General features: G+C 45.3%; 1 protein-coding gene across 1 annotated transcript in view; it reads left to right on the top strand.

Annotated features, from left to right (window-relative positions):
• CENPF (centromere protein F) overlaps positions 1 to 14,731 on the top strand; it is a 1,545,100-nt gene that overhangs the window by 80,544 nt on the left and 1,449,825 nt on the right. The window contains exon 2 of the mRNA XM_044061312.1: positions 1,959 to 2,165. Coding sequence (XP_043917247.1) covers positions 2,004 to 2,165 — 162 coding nt within the window. The 5' untranslated portion in view covers positions 1,959 to 2,003. The remainder of the gene's footprint in view (positions 1 to 1,958; positions 2,166 to 14,731) is intronic.

A 14,731-nucleotide genomic window follows, 5' to 3' on the forward strand; every position in this document is an offset into this window, starting at 1 on the left:
ATCCAGTAGTTGAGATCTCAACTGATGAAATTCCTGTGTGCCTCACCCAGAGTTGCAGAACTGATGGTCTGTGTTGCCCAAAATTCCCAGTTTGTTTCTTAGGGTCATCCTTTTATTCTTCCTTCCTCCAGACCACAGTGACCATGGATGCTTCCCAGCTGTGGTGATACATTTCTTGGGAAAAGCTGTTCAAGGCACTTGGTCTCCCTCACAGGCTGGTCTTCATGTCCGTGTCCTGGAGATGAGGGCAGTTCTTCTAGTATTGCAGGCTTTCCAGGATTCTTTCTCCGGGGGTGTGATTGCCATCCGGACGATATGTTGGTGGCTTGGTACATCAAAAAGGGGCAATACTTTCTTACCCATGGTGTCAAGGCACCATAAGGGTTTGGCAGTGGGCAATGTCTTCTCACTGCTTTCAGATAGCAACACACATTCCAGTAAAGTTCAATGTGTTTGAAGAAAAGCTGAGCAGATCTATTCTTCTTCCTCACAAATGGTGCCTCAATCCAACAGTAGCGGAACAGATGAGATCACAGCAAGATCAGCCCCAGCAATAGCTATTTGACATCCCCCTCCAACATCAAATGCAGCACTTACTTTGCCCTGATACCCCAAGAAAGGGAGTCCCCGAGTGATGCTTTGCTTTGATCCACATTTGGCCCCAAGTCTCCTATACACTTATTCTCCCATTCCTCTCGTATAGAAATTTCTGTCTGAAGCAATGTAGTGCAAGGTGACTGTGATCCTTCTTGCCCCTTTTTGGCCTTGAAAGATGTGTTTTTTCTTCCTTATGTCTCACATGATCAGCTCACATTGGGTGCGGGACCCAGCTACAGAATTTTTCTCACCTGTCCAGAATGCCTCACTTGGATGTTACAGCTGTCAAGTTAACAACATGATTTCTCCAGTTCTCACAATGGTTAGACAGACAATCCAGGATTTTGTCGAAAGTTAAGGATGGAAGGGAAAGACATTTATTTTATTTATTTATTTCCAGTTTGATTACCGGGGAAGTCCACTGGGCCAGAACGTACCCATTTTCAGTGGAGGCCCGGGGAGAAAAGCTACAAAAGCAAAGCAAATACAATCTAAGTTACAGAGTGTAAAAGATAGTAATAAAATATATGCATTTGGAATAACATTACATTGAATACAGTTATACTTAACATAACGATGGATCTGTGTTGTCTGCTTCCATTCACCTTAACTTTCCTCCCTCTGCCCTTCCTTCCATATGTTATTTCAAAATTAATCGCAAAAGACAGGCACAGGAGATCAGCAAGAGATGTTTTTCACTCCACGAACAAACCTCACAGTACAAAAACAGTCCACGAACAAACCTCACAGTACAAAAACAATCCACGAACAAACTTCACAGTACAAAAACAGGTGGAGTGAAACATCTCTTGCTGATCTGCTGTGCCTGTCTTTTGCGATTACTAGTGTGAGTTTGGGCACATTGACAACTCATTTTTATTTACTTATTTCATAATTCCTTGGTTCTGGAGCAACCACACTTTATCTTTTGGGAGCCTGGTCGTGTTACCTGTAGGATCTGTAGCCTAGGACTGCCTCTTTGCATTTTCAGGGATTGTTCCTTTTGTGGGGTTGCATTTGCCATTTGTCATAGCACTGATCTACTTCAGATAGTTCACTTGCTAAGAGGGGAGTTGTGGGTAAAATGAGGAGCCTGAGCTTTGGATCTAAGTCTGGAGAGTATCAAAGTCTAATCAATTTGGATCTGAAGACCTCACTGGTTGAGGAGGACGGAAACAGACAAACCACATCTGTCATACTTTGCAGAACCCAACCAAATATGTGTATTTAGTATAGTTTGTTAGTATTTCCTTTGAGGAAAGGGTAAAAATAAGACTGGCAATAAAATACCACTTTTTGTCTTTGATTATTTTACAATAATGATTGTGTCTCTCTCTCTCTCTATTCTTTCTCTCTCCTAGAACCTCCTATAAGTACTAGTTGCATAGCGAGGCCCCATTTAAAAGATGAGCTGGGCTACGGAAGAATGGAAGGAGGGGCTTCCCACAAAGGCTCTTCAGAAAATCCAAGAGATGGAAACACAAGTAAACAAACTTGTGAAAGAGAGGCAGCAGAGGCAGTTTCAGATGGATTCACTGGAAGCTGCTTTGCAAAAACAGAAACAAAAGGTAATTTACTTTTTAGCTATTTTTAAGAAGCAAAAATATTTTGGAAGTTTCAAATTGATTTCTAAATATACATTTTGGCTAATAACATTTTGTTAAAAATTCTTAGTATCAGAATTGTATTTGTTTTTAAACTTGTACTGTCCTATTAAAGTCTATATTGCGGTGGTGGTGCTGCGGTAGCGTTGTCGCCTCACAGTAAGACGTTGTCCTGTTCGATTCTCAGAGTGTCTTCTGTGTGGAGACATGCGTGAATGGGTGTACCTTCATTGATGGTTGTGCGTCAGGGCCGGCAACTCAGCACGTAAAAATCTACTGCCACTCATTAGTGGACCGGAGTTCCGCTGTGGCGACCCCTAACAGGGAAAAGCCGAAAGACACAACAACTGTCCTTTTAAAGTCTGTTTTCTGGGGTTAGGTCTGTATCAAAATGGAGTTGTCCAGAAAATGTGATTGTTGCTTGTTGTCTTACCTTTTATTGTATATCATGGGATGTAGCTGAAATGGTCCCCAGTGGACCAGTCCACATACCACTATATCACTGGTATTTGTTAGCTGGATATATAGCAGTTCATGAAAGCTGTTTAGTCAAAAAGTGGTTTAGTTGCACGGAAAGGGAAAAACTTGTAATTCTGAAATATCATATTTTTTACTGTGTAAGGTAAGCACTCCTTCAATACACATGCTGTGAAGGCTGCCAGCCTAGCTAGATAGAATGCTATTGTAAATATTAATATAATCCACAGGCTTGTGTAACAAATGTAAGAAAACTGTTATGTTGTTCTGAAGTTTCCAAAAATGTAACCACAGTGCACCCTACTGGAAGAAAGCTAATAAAGGATTTTACGACTGTGTTTGATCTCAAGCGGAGGCAAGATGTCTGAGCTAGAAATTCTATTGTGCTAAGGCAGAGAGAATTACTAGGTTTCACATATAAAGTGTCTTTTATTGCTGTGGCTTCCTGGCAGGTGCAGATCAAAAATGTTAAATTTTGAGTTCTGTTAGCCTGGGAACTAAATCAGAGAAGAGGCAAAAATTATGTAATCTGAAATGACTCAGCAGTACTGTGTATTATCAATTTAAGGATAGATGGAAAGAATAGCTTTTTGTATTTTTGTCTGAACCTGAACACATCAGCTCACTAGCACTTTGAATTTGCTTTGCAAGTAGAGTTTAGGATAGTGATTTTTCTTAGAGATAGAAATATAGCCAGATTAGTCTAGCTGTTTTCTATATTTATGTGAGACAATCCTACAATGTTGTTTGAAGTACTTTTGTGATTCCTGAGCTCTCTAATGTCATTGTGTTGAATGAATAAGTATTGTTTTGTGTTTTTATTATTATTAAACATGTTAAACTTTTCAATTGTGGCTGTTTTGAGTAAACATAATTTTAAGCTCTAGAGTACTTGCGTGTATTTGGTGATGCTGTATAAGTCACTCCGATAGCCTTAGCCCTGGGTTACACTTTGTATTTGGATAACACTAATAGCACACAGTGAAATTGGTCACCCTTTTGGAAGGGCCTTGTAATGGCTGATAAGTAGTGGTTGGTGGCAGTGATTTCTACCTTATAAGCTGGGCAGGAGGGAAGCATAGCAGGAGAACCTGTGCCAGCCTTCCCCAGGAGTGTCGGTGTTTGTATATAATTCATATCTGTGTGTGTGTGTGTGTGTGTGTGTGTGTGTGTGTGTGTGTCAGCTATTTGGGCAGGGACATGAAGCACAGGTTGGAAAGAGAGGGTGTTGGAGGTTTTGGCTTGACCACATGGCTGAGATCTGAACCCTATAGCTGTGCCAGTGGGGGAGTCTTATTGGGGATCTGGAGAGAGGGAAGCCAGCTCCAGACTTCACTGTGATCTCTGTGCTCTTAAGGGAAATTGTAATTTACTGTGTGTGAACTTGATATCCTTCTAATGTGTACGCCCCTCACTGGTGCTTAGTGGTGAGGATTGAGGCTCCTTGATTACTGGGCCAGTGCACGGGCATCACACATGCTTCCATGCTTGATGTCTTAAACACTAAGGTCTCTACCTAACTGCAGTGATTGCCTTCTAATTCAGGGTTTGGCCAAATGCCATTTTTTATTTCACAGTGATTTTGCAACTGGGTTGATAATGTCACTCAGCATATGGATCTTAAGACTATATATAGTCTGCCCATTTTACTGGCTGAAACTAGCATGCCACTAATCACCTATATGGCAAATAGTTCTCCTCAAGCTCTTCCTTTACCTCCCATAATGCACCACTTTTCCTTTAACTTCAGATCTCATATGCAGCCATAGCTTCAGCAGCAATGTCCTTCAGTTTAAAGATAAGTGCTCTTTTTTCTTCCAGTCTTTGTCAAGGCAAATTTATATAGCTTTTTCAATTTTGTCTAGCTTATTTGCATGATCTAGTCACACCTGTCCCAAATGGAACTGTGTTTTTTGCTCCCCCACTACCAACCTAGCTGTTATCTTTTCATAAGTTTTACTGTGGTAACTTTCTAACTGCTGCACTGTTACTGCTGTCTAAAGCCTGTAAATGCTTGTGTATATTGTTTAGTTAAAAGAACATTGTGTCTTTTACTTTCAGCCTTTTTTCTGTTATCTTCAGTAATTCAGCTGTTGTCAGGGTTGGTTAGTAGTTCGGCTGTTCTTTGTCCGAATTGGAAAAGGCATTGTAGTTCAAAAAAATGTGGCCTCCTATAGTCACAAGATCCCTCCCAGGGACACCCACGAATTTATTCATGATGTGCCTGAGGTCTGATCACCTAAACAACAAAAAAACAGTGCGGAATTTACATGTCCTTTGGATGGAGAACCCCGAAAGATCAGAAAAATAAATGTATTCTAAAATGTTTTATACATGTGTAATCTCACAAAAATGATAAAAAAGAAAGGGTAGATTCTTCCTGCAGGTGCTCACCCATGGTGGTTGGGTGCATGTAACATCACAATTGGTATTTCATTCACTTGCCTTCTTCCTGTAGCCGCAACTACCATGTATGCCTCTGCCCTGGAGTGGCAGGCATTATATAGAACATACCAAGCAGTGCGGTCATCCTAGTACACCAGCTGACAAATTAACATACTGGAGATGATAGTGGTCCTCCCCCAGCATTTCAGGCACTCCAGGACGTGAAATTCACAAATGCAGACAACAGAGTTTGTGGTATGGTACATCAACAAGCAGAGAGGAACCATTTTATACCCCCCTCCAACCATATCATGAGGCAGTGTGGCAATGGGTGATCTCAGTAAAATGCTTTCTTGTAGCAAGATTCATATCTGGATGATTCAGTTCATTGATGCCTCACAAGTGGTCCCTCAGTGTTCAAGTACCTAGGGAATTATTCCACTGCTTGAGGAAACCTTATAGCGACCTGATTGCAACCACCTCTGATACCAAATGCAGCAGCTTTTTATACCCCACAGGAGCAGTTACTAGGAGATACTAGTCCATCGGTGGCTGAGTCTATTTAATGCCTTTCATCCTCTACCACTAATCCATATTCATCCGGGAAAATAAGTCGTGTACAGCAGTAGTCATCCTCCTGACCCAATTCTGACCTTGCCATCTGTCTTTCCCTCTGTGTCTTTACCTTAAGCAGGCCCCTCTGCTTCTATATCACTCCATGGCTCTCCTGTCTCACCCGCCTCAGTCTTCACCCAGAAATAATATCCCTTCAACTAACTGCATGGTTTCTCAAATTCCATCAATTGCTGTGGACACCAATCTCCCTACTAGGATGGTCCAGATTCTTACAACTTCCCAGAGACCTTTTACATGACAACTGTATGAGAGCAAGTACCAAACCATTCTTCTTTTGTGCCAACTAGAAAGGTTTGAATGTCCTGATCAATCCTTATCTCCTCTTCCTTTATATTTTAATGATTATGATGATAAATCCTGCATTTAAAGTTAATTTGGCATGGACGTCTAATTTTCATGAAGGAGGTGCTTTTCCATGTCTGTCTTAGATAATCTACAAGTCTTCCTAAAAGGTACAATGTTAAGTTGTCAATCTCGCCTTCATTCTTGCTGGATGGGTTCGGAGCCAACCTTCGGCTCCGACTCGGCCTATACTAAAGCTCGAGAACTATTTATACCGGCTCGAGGCTACCCTATATCCCATAATGCTAGGCGCTAACTATCCAGATCTCGTTTGCCACTTACAGCTACGAGGTGCGTTTACTACCGGCTCTTCAGGTTAGAAGTTTCTGTTTAAAAAAATTGCTATTTTTAGACTGGGTGTTCTTAGTTTTAGTTAGCGACCATCCATTAGCTTCCCATTCATAGCTAATTCCCCTTTAGGCCCCTTTTAATCCCTTTTTTAATTCCCTTGTTCTAGGGTTAGGCCTTTGGGCCTTTTTTCTGCCTTGTCAGTTTATTTTTTTGTGTGACTGACTTTATCGTTAATAGGGTGTTTGTGTGTGTTTAGTTTTTTGTAAAGATGTCAAAAGACACCAGGGTCTCAGGCTTCAAGAAGTGTGACTCGTGCTGTTAGAAAATGTCGCTGACAGACGGTCACACTTCTTGTGTTTATTGCCTAGGCCCTCTGCACCTGCAGGACTCTTGTTCGGTCTGCCATGTGTTCAGCCCAAGAGTCCTGCAGGAACGCAGAAATAAATTGATTTTGAGGGGCTTGTTAAAGCCTGAAGGTTCCCTGACCAAGTCTCCGTCGGGGAAGCCTTCGAAGCCATCTAAGCCGTCGGCTCCGAGCTCAGAACCTTTGACTGCTGGTTCTCGAACTGCTGTCTCATCTGTTCTGGCTGGAGCCGATGTTTCCAAGACACAGTCTTCTTCATCGGCTCTGGCTGGAGTCGATGTTCCTCAGATTCAAGCTTCTACATGTTTCCGGGACACAGTCGGCGCCGATAGTGGTGTCGGCGCCGTCTGCCAGCCGTAAGAGGTCCAGATCTCCATCCTTGGAGTCTGTTCACTTGGCTCCGAGGTCTCCCTTACTCTCGGAGCGGAGTCATCGAACCCATTCCTCCAGGTCATCCAGGCTCTCGGACCACGACCTCGAGAGGGTGGCTAGTAGACTTCTTAAATCTCAGGCACTAGCCCAAATGCTTCATAGCCCTTCTCAACAGACAGTGGCTATCCCCACCCCATCTTCGATTCCTCCTCAGACTCTTCCTCTGAGTTCGGAGTTTGTTGGAGCCGTGGCCGTCGACACGGAGCCGATACCTCACATTTCGGCTCCGGTCTCTTCCATGGTCCCATCCTTGGAGGGATCTGGGCGCATGGACTTCCTCGTTGGCTCCGAGGGGGCGAGTGGCATCGGACCCTTGTCCGACCCCGTTCTCCCTCTCTGAGCTTCGGCGCTGGTAAGTTCGGCACTGACATCGGCTTCAGAGCTGTCTCTCTCTGTGCCGGGTGGGGTCCTTATCTCTTCGGAGCGGGGACCTTCTACCCTACCTGATAGGGGCGCCTTCGAAGTCGTGAGGAGCGTGCTGGCCCCTGTGCCTGCTCCACGGTCGGCTCCCTTAGCTCCTCCCTCTGTAGTGCCTGCTGCGGTCTCTACCCACCCTCTCATTCCTGACCGTAGAGATCCAACGCCTCCGGTTTCCCCATTGGGAATATCTTCCTCTTCCGAGGTTCCCCTGATCCGTCAGGGGAACCCCTCGGAAGAGGAAATGTAAGAGGAAGCATGTGGACTCCCCTATGTCCGTTGCATCGGATACCGACTTGGATGAGTCGGAAGGGTCCCCACGGTCCCCCTCTGAGGATGTCTCCTTTTCAGACATCCTTGAAATCCTGAAGCAGAGGGGGAACTGGTCTACCCTTAACCCTTCCGAGGACGAGTCGGTTTACCTAGAGGCTTTTAGCTCTCGCCCTTCCACCTCCTGGGTGTCTCCACCTTTCGACCCCCCTCATGGAAGTGGTGGCACGGAAGGCGTGGACTGCCCCTGACACGATGGAACCTACCCCACGGAGGCCTTCCAAATTTATAACAGCCCCTTCGGACAAGCAGTTTTTAGCCAAAGGTGTCCCGGATGATGCCATGGTGGTAGCTGCAGCCACTAAGAAAGAACTGGCTGATCCTTCAGTACCTGTCCATCCTCCTAACAAGGAGTCTAGGACTATGGATAGGTACGGCAAGCGGATGTTTTCTTCAGTGACTTTGCGTTCGCTGAATTATTTGTGCCACTTCACCCGCCTTCAAAGAGATATGCTCAAAGAAGTGGGTGAGGTCTTACAGGATCCAACAGCTGCGGGGTCTCAAGGCAAAATAAATTCCCAGCTGGCAACCCTGAATTCCATTGTCAACTCCTCCATGCGGCTTATTTCCTATGCGGCCGATGGGGCGAGTAGGGCTACAGGCACAGGCGTGGCCTTAAGGCGTCACGCCTGGATGCGGCTTTGTAACTTTGCAGACCCCTTTAAGGCATCCTTCACTAACTCCCCCTTTGACGGTTCAGCTTTGTTTGGACCTCAGGTGAAGGATACTTTGACCCCGATGCGAGCAAGAAAGCAAGACTCTCTCTGCCGTGGGAGTCTGTTTTTCCACCCCTTCTAGACCATACCCTAAGGGTCAGAAGGGTGGGAAAATGTGGTTCCGTAAACCACAAGAGGTCGCGCCTGACACAAGAGGTCAGTTCCCCTCTAGAGGCAGGGGGGGAACAATAACCGACACCGCCCCAGGGGCAGAGGAGGTTCGCAGAATCAGGGTAGCAGAGAGTCTCTTTGACAAACCCTTCCAGCATCCCTGAGAAGCTGCCCGACTGTCCGCCTTCGGAGGCAGTCGGGGGAAGGTTATCACTGTACCCAGAAGCCTGGCTTTCACTCACTCAAGACAAATGGGTACAGTCGATCATATCCGAGGGTTACAAAATTCCATTTATCCACACCCCCAACTCAGCCAAAAGGACCCCTTCCAGACGTTCCACCCAGTCTAAGGGAACAAGCAGTACTAGAAATATCAAAACTGCTAGCAAAAAGAGCCATCCAACCAGTCCCAGCAGACCAACAAGGATCCGGAATCTACTCCAAGTTCTTTTTGGTACCAAAAAAAACAAGGGACTGCTGGAGACCCATTTTGGATCTCAGCAGACTGAACAGGTCTGTAAAAAGAACGAAGTTCCAGATGGTCACGCTACAGTCCATTTTACCCTTTCTGGGTCAGGACGATTGGATGTGCTCAGTAGACCTTCAGGATGCGTACTACCACATCAAGATGCTCAGGTGTTCCAGGAGGTTTCTCCGCTTCTCAGTTCAGAGCCCTGCCCTTTGGTCTCACTACAGCCCCCCCGAGTGTTCACCAAATGCATGGCAGTGGTTACGGCTCATCGGAGACGTCAAGGATTCCAGGTGTTTCCATATCTAGACGACTGGCTCCTCACTGCCACCACCAGGCGTCAACTTCTCCGCTCCAGAGATTACACCATTCATACTTGCAAAGGGCTAGGTATCTCCATAAATTTCGAAAAGTCTGCCTTGTCGCCTTGTCAGTCTATTACCTTCATAGGCGCCACCTTGGACACAGTTCAGTTTTCCGCAAAACTGCCCGAACAAAGAGTTCTAGATATTCGCAGGCATGTTCACATCCTTCTTCAGAACAACAAAATACAAGCCAGTGTTTGTCCTGAAGGTATATTAGGTCTCATGGCGGCAGCCATTACTCTACTTCCCCTAGCTCGCTTTCATATGCGGATCCTTCAATGGATGCTTTTTTCCCAGTGGTCCTTTCAACAGCTTCCAATGTCGCACAACATTTTAATAACCCTGTCTTGCAAGCAACACCTTTCTTGGTGGATGGTCTCCCCTCAAGTACTTCAGGGCAGACCATTTGTTCCTCCTCTTCCGGTCGCCACGGTGACAAGGGATGCCTCCCTGATCAGGTGTGGGGGGGGCATTTTCAGGGCAGGACAGTCCAGGGCACATGGCAACCTTTCGAGTGCCACCTGCACATAAATGTCTTGGAGATGAGAGCAGTACTTTTAGCGTTGCAGGCCCTTCAGGACTCTTCCCATCGGGACTATTGCAGTTCAGATGGACAATATGTCCGTAGTGTGGTACATCAACAAGCAGGACGGAACCAAGTCCTATCCCTTGTGTCGAGAGGCTCTCAGACTTTGGCAGTGGGCGATCTCCTCTCAGCGGTTTCTGACAGCAACGCACATCCCCGGGAAGTCCAACATCATAGCGGACAGGTTGAGCTGAGCCATTTTCATGCCTCATGAGTGGTCTCTCAAACAATAGTGGAAGAAATTTTTCAGAAATGGGGTCGACCTTGCTGCGACCTTTTTGCAACACCTCAAAACAGCAAGTGCCACGACTTCTTCACTCTCTTCCCTGCCACCCCCCCAGAGACGCTGTAGTCCACGATTGGCCCCGGGGACTTCTGTATGCCTTTTCCCCCCTTTCCATTAATCACGCAATTGATTCAGAAAGCTACCACCGTGAGAGCCACCATGATCCTCATTGCTCCTTACTGGCCTCGTCAGATATGGTTCCCGTTCTGCATCGTTACCTATTGGGGCAGCCCTGGCATCTGGACCCAGTGCCAGATCTTTTGACCCATCAGTCGGGACAGCTGCACCACTCCCTGCAATCTCTCAACCTCACAGCTTGGTTGCTCCAATTCCAACCCTAGCCAGGCTTCCCCTTATTTCCCATTCTGTGTGTGACATACTTATAACTTCCTTAAAGTCATCCACCAGTAGGATTTACGCCAGCAAGTGGAAGCGTTTTTCCTTCTGGGCAGGAGCCAGAAATATAGATCCTTTTACTGCCTCTATCCAATCAGTTCTAGACTTCCTAGCTGAATTGTTTCACTCAGGGTCTTCTTCCTCCACCATCAGAGTACAGTTAGCGGCTATTTCAAACTTTCATGCAGGCTTTTCGGACTCCAGTATTATGTCCCATAAGCTTTGTAAAGCCTTTCTCAAAGGTATCTTTTTGCTTAAGCCCCCAATCAGGGACCCCCCACCGCAGTGGGACTTAAATTTGGTTCTAACCTCCTTGATTCTTCCCCCCTTCGAACCTGCGGCTTCCTGCTCCCTGAAATTGCTATCTTGGAAAACTCTCTGGTCGCCATAACATCTGCAAGAAGAGTGTCAGAACTTCAGGCCCTTTGCATTCGTCCACCTTATCTAGTTTTCCATAAAGACAGTGTCCCTCAGGACTAATCAGTCCTTTTTACCTAAGGTTTCTTCTGAAGCGAACCCAAACCAGACTATTGATCTTCCAGTTTTCTTCCCCAACTACTCCAACAGAGCAGAACAAAAACTGCCCTTTCTTGGACGTTCGTCAACTCCATTACTATTTGGATAGAACCAAACAAACTAGGAAATAGTAGCTCTTCCTTTCTTATGCAGCAGGTAAGAAAGGCCTTCCAGTTTCCAAAGTAACCCTTTCTAGATGGCTGGCATCTGTGATCACTTTCATCTATCAGCTTAGACGCCAAAAGCTACCGTCAAGACCCAGGGCTCACTCAACCAGAGCATTAGCCACCTCAGGCTAGACTACCAATAGATTCCATTTGTGCGGCAGCCACTTGGGCCTCTCCTCATACCTTTATCTCTCATTACAAATTAGACATGGCCTCCAGAAGCCGGGCTAATTTTGGTTCCACCGTTCTCAAGAGTCTGTTCCGATGAGCCACCCAGGGTGAAGGTGCTAGGGACGCGGTCCCATCCAGCAAGAATGAAGGCGAGATTGACAACTTAACATTGAGAAGTTATGTACCTACCATAACGTTCCATGTTAGTTGTCTTCTTCCCGCCTTCTTTCTTGCGTCCCACCCCCCTTCCCCCTAGCCTGGACAGACCTAAAGGATCCTTAGGGATCTTCTTGCCTCAGCTTGACCCCTAGGCTATCCCTTCTGGTAGCTATAGGTCTAGGTGACTTCTAGCGAGATTCCTCTCCTCCTTTTGTTGGAGAGCTAAATTGCTATGGTTTTCAGCTATCAAACGCGATCTGGGTAGTTAGCGCCTAGCATTATGGGATATAGGGTAGCCTCGAGCCGGTATAAATAGCTCTCGAGCTTTAGTATAGGCTGAGTCGGAGCCGAAGGTCTGCTCCGAACCCATCCAGCAAGAAAAAAGGCGAGAAGAAAACTAACATGGAACGTTATGGTAGGTACATAACTTCTCGTTCTTACTTAGGTCCCCATTAAAGACACGCCACCACACTGGCACTTAAGTTTTTGTTATAGAAAATGACAGTTTTCCTTTAAACCAGCCTGTTTAGCAGGTCTTAATTATTTAATCGCATATATTGCACTTTCTAGTGATAGTCACTTCTGCAAGAAGAAATTCAGAACTCCAAGCACTTTCTTGCAAATCATTATATTTAAGGTTTCTTTAAATATACAGAACTTTCCTTCCTGCCCATGGTAGCCACGGATTCTACTCTAAACTAACCTCTTGCCCATCATTTTCCCTTTCTTGTTGCCGGGGAGAATACCTCCTTTATTGTCTAGAAGTTCATAGCAAATTAAGGTTTTACCTTTAACTGACAAAACAGTTTCGACAACATGATCAATTAGTTGTGGCTTTTTCTAGAACCATATTGGGTCAAGGGTTTCCAAAGCTTATACAGATGGCTGTCTAGTTGTATTTTATATTTTGCATTCTCTAAATGACCTTTGCCATGCAAACCATAGACTCATCCCACCAGAGCTGTTTCTTCTTAATCTGCATTTTTTTAATAACCCCCTCAGTTGTTCTTGTTCAGCAGCACCCTGGGCATCCATGCATAGAAGGAAGCTCTGGCCCTGAAACACTTCATTCCATACTACCCAGGATTTTAGTTGGAGTCTCTGCCTCATCACTGAAATGGGTGGGCTCTATCTTTTGTTTTACACTACTGGTATAGTTGCATTTCTTTGTTTCTGCTCAGAAGCAGAGCTGTTTAGTTGGCTGTGACTGATTCTACAACCATCTGGATATACAAAGCTGATAAAAGTATACTTTTTTGTACTTGTTCTGTTTCGGTGATAAATGCAGTACATTTTTTTTTAACTATTTGATTAATTGAATACTGACTGAATATTGGTGGTCGCGCGCTCTCACGCTCCAGTTTTGTTTTTCACACCCTTCCACCGAAGTGTCGTATTCTTAAATTTGGTGGCTATGAAATTGCTTGCCCTGCTGTAAATTTCTATTTCGGCACTCATCCCAGCCCAATCTTATTCAGCTGCTCTTACTGTAACTGTGTTCTACCTACTTTATTACATTTATTTTGCTTTGTTGTGCGCTCCTATTCTTCTGCACTTATTACTGCTTGTTAGTAGCCTGATTAAACTTATCTGCTATTCTAAGTATCTTAGTTTTGGCACTTGTGCTTCAGGCCAGTTATTTTATATTTTAGAAGGTTTTTGTGGTCCATACACTTGTGGACAAACCCTTAGCAAAACCCTCTCTTCACAAGTCTGCCAAGTATTCAGAACACTATGTCTGGACAATTCCCATCAGTTTCTCCTGCCAGCCTGGTCGACATGGGCATACTGAGACAGTGTAGCAACTGCCTCATGTTTACTGCCAGCCCTCTTCTCCTAGCACATAATTCTACTTGCGAGAAATGCATCTACATCAGTAACGTGAAATCCATGCTCTCTCGCACCACAGTCAGTACTCCTGACAGAGGAGATTGCCAGCACAAGCACCGCACCACCCACATAACATAGCCAAGCACACACACACACACACACACACACACACACACACACACACACACACACACACACACACACACACACACACACACACACACACACACATGCAGAGGTCCTCAATAAAGGCTTACCTAAGCGACAGATGTCCAAAACACACACACACACACACACACACACACACACACACACACACACACACACACACACACACACACACAAACATTCCCCACACAACACCAAACACATCACAGACTGCAGACAACACACACTAGTGTCTCACAAATGCAGTCCATAAGGCATAACAATAAACCAAATATACTAGTCACTTGTGACTCATTTGCGAGAGACATCAATGTCCTCCTCACCAGGCTTGATGAGGAGAAGGTGCAGTTGTAAGGTGCAGTTGTCAGGTGCCATAATCTGCGAAATCACGCATGCACTTAAGTCTCTCCACAACAGGTACAAGAATGACTCTTGTCATTGTCTATATTGGTGTGAATGACTTGAGACGTAACTCCCTTGATTATATGAAGAGAGACATGATTGAGCTCTGAGGGTGTCCCAAGCAGGTATGACACTAGCCCTAAGCAGCATTCTACCTTCACCAACAATGATACCACAATACCAACAAAAAATAAGACTTCAACAATTGGCTTAATTTCTGGTGTCTTTCCAAGGGGATCCAGCATCTGTCTGCCTGGGAAGACATGGTTGACTGGTCTCGATGCTTTGCCAGAGATGGCCTTCACTTGTCACCCCTGGGATTTTGGATTCTGGATCCTGGCCAAGGCTCTTGGGCCCCCCCCCCCCATTGTGCCTTTTTTAGGCTATGTCCCAAAGACAAATCTTCCAACATAAAGGATCTGTCAAACAAATTGAAGGTCCTGCTGCTTAACGCTAGGAACATTAACCTGAAAATGCACTCACTAGAGGCAGTTCTTGCACTGGAAGATGCTGA

Source organism: Protopterus annectens, chromosome 1.part0, assembly GCF_019279795.1.
Source record: "Protopterus annectens isolate FY-2018-M chromosome 1.part0, PAN1.0, whole genome shotgun sequence".
Lineage (NCBI taxonomy): Eukaryota > Metazoa > Chordata > Ceratodontiformes > Protopteridae > Protopterus > Protopterus annectens.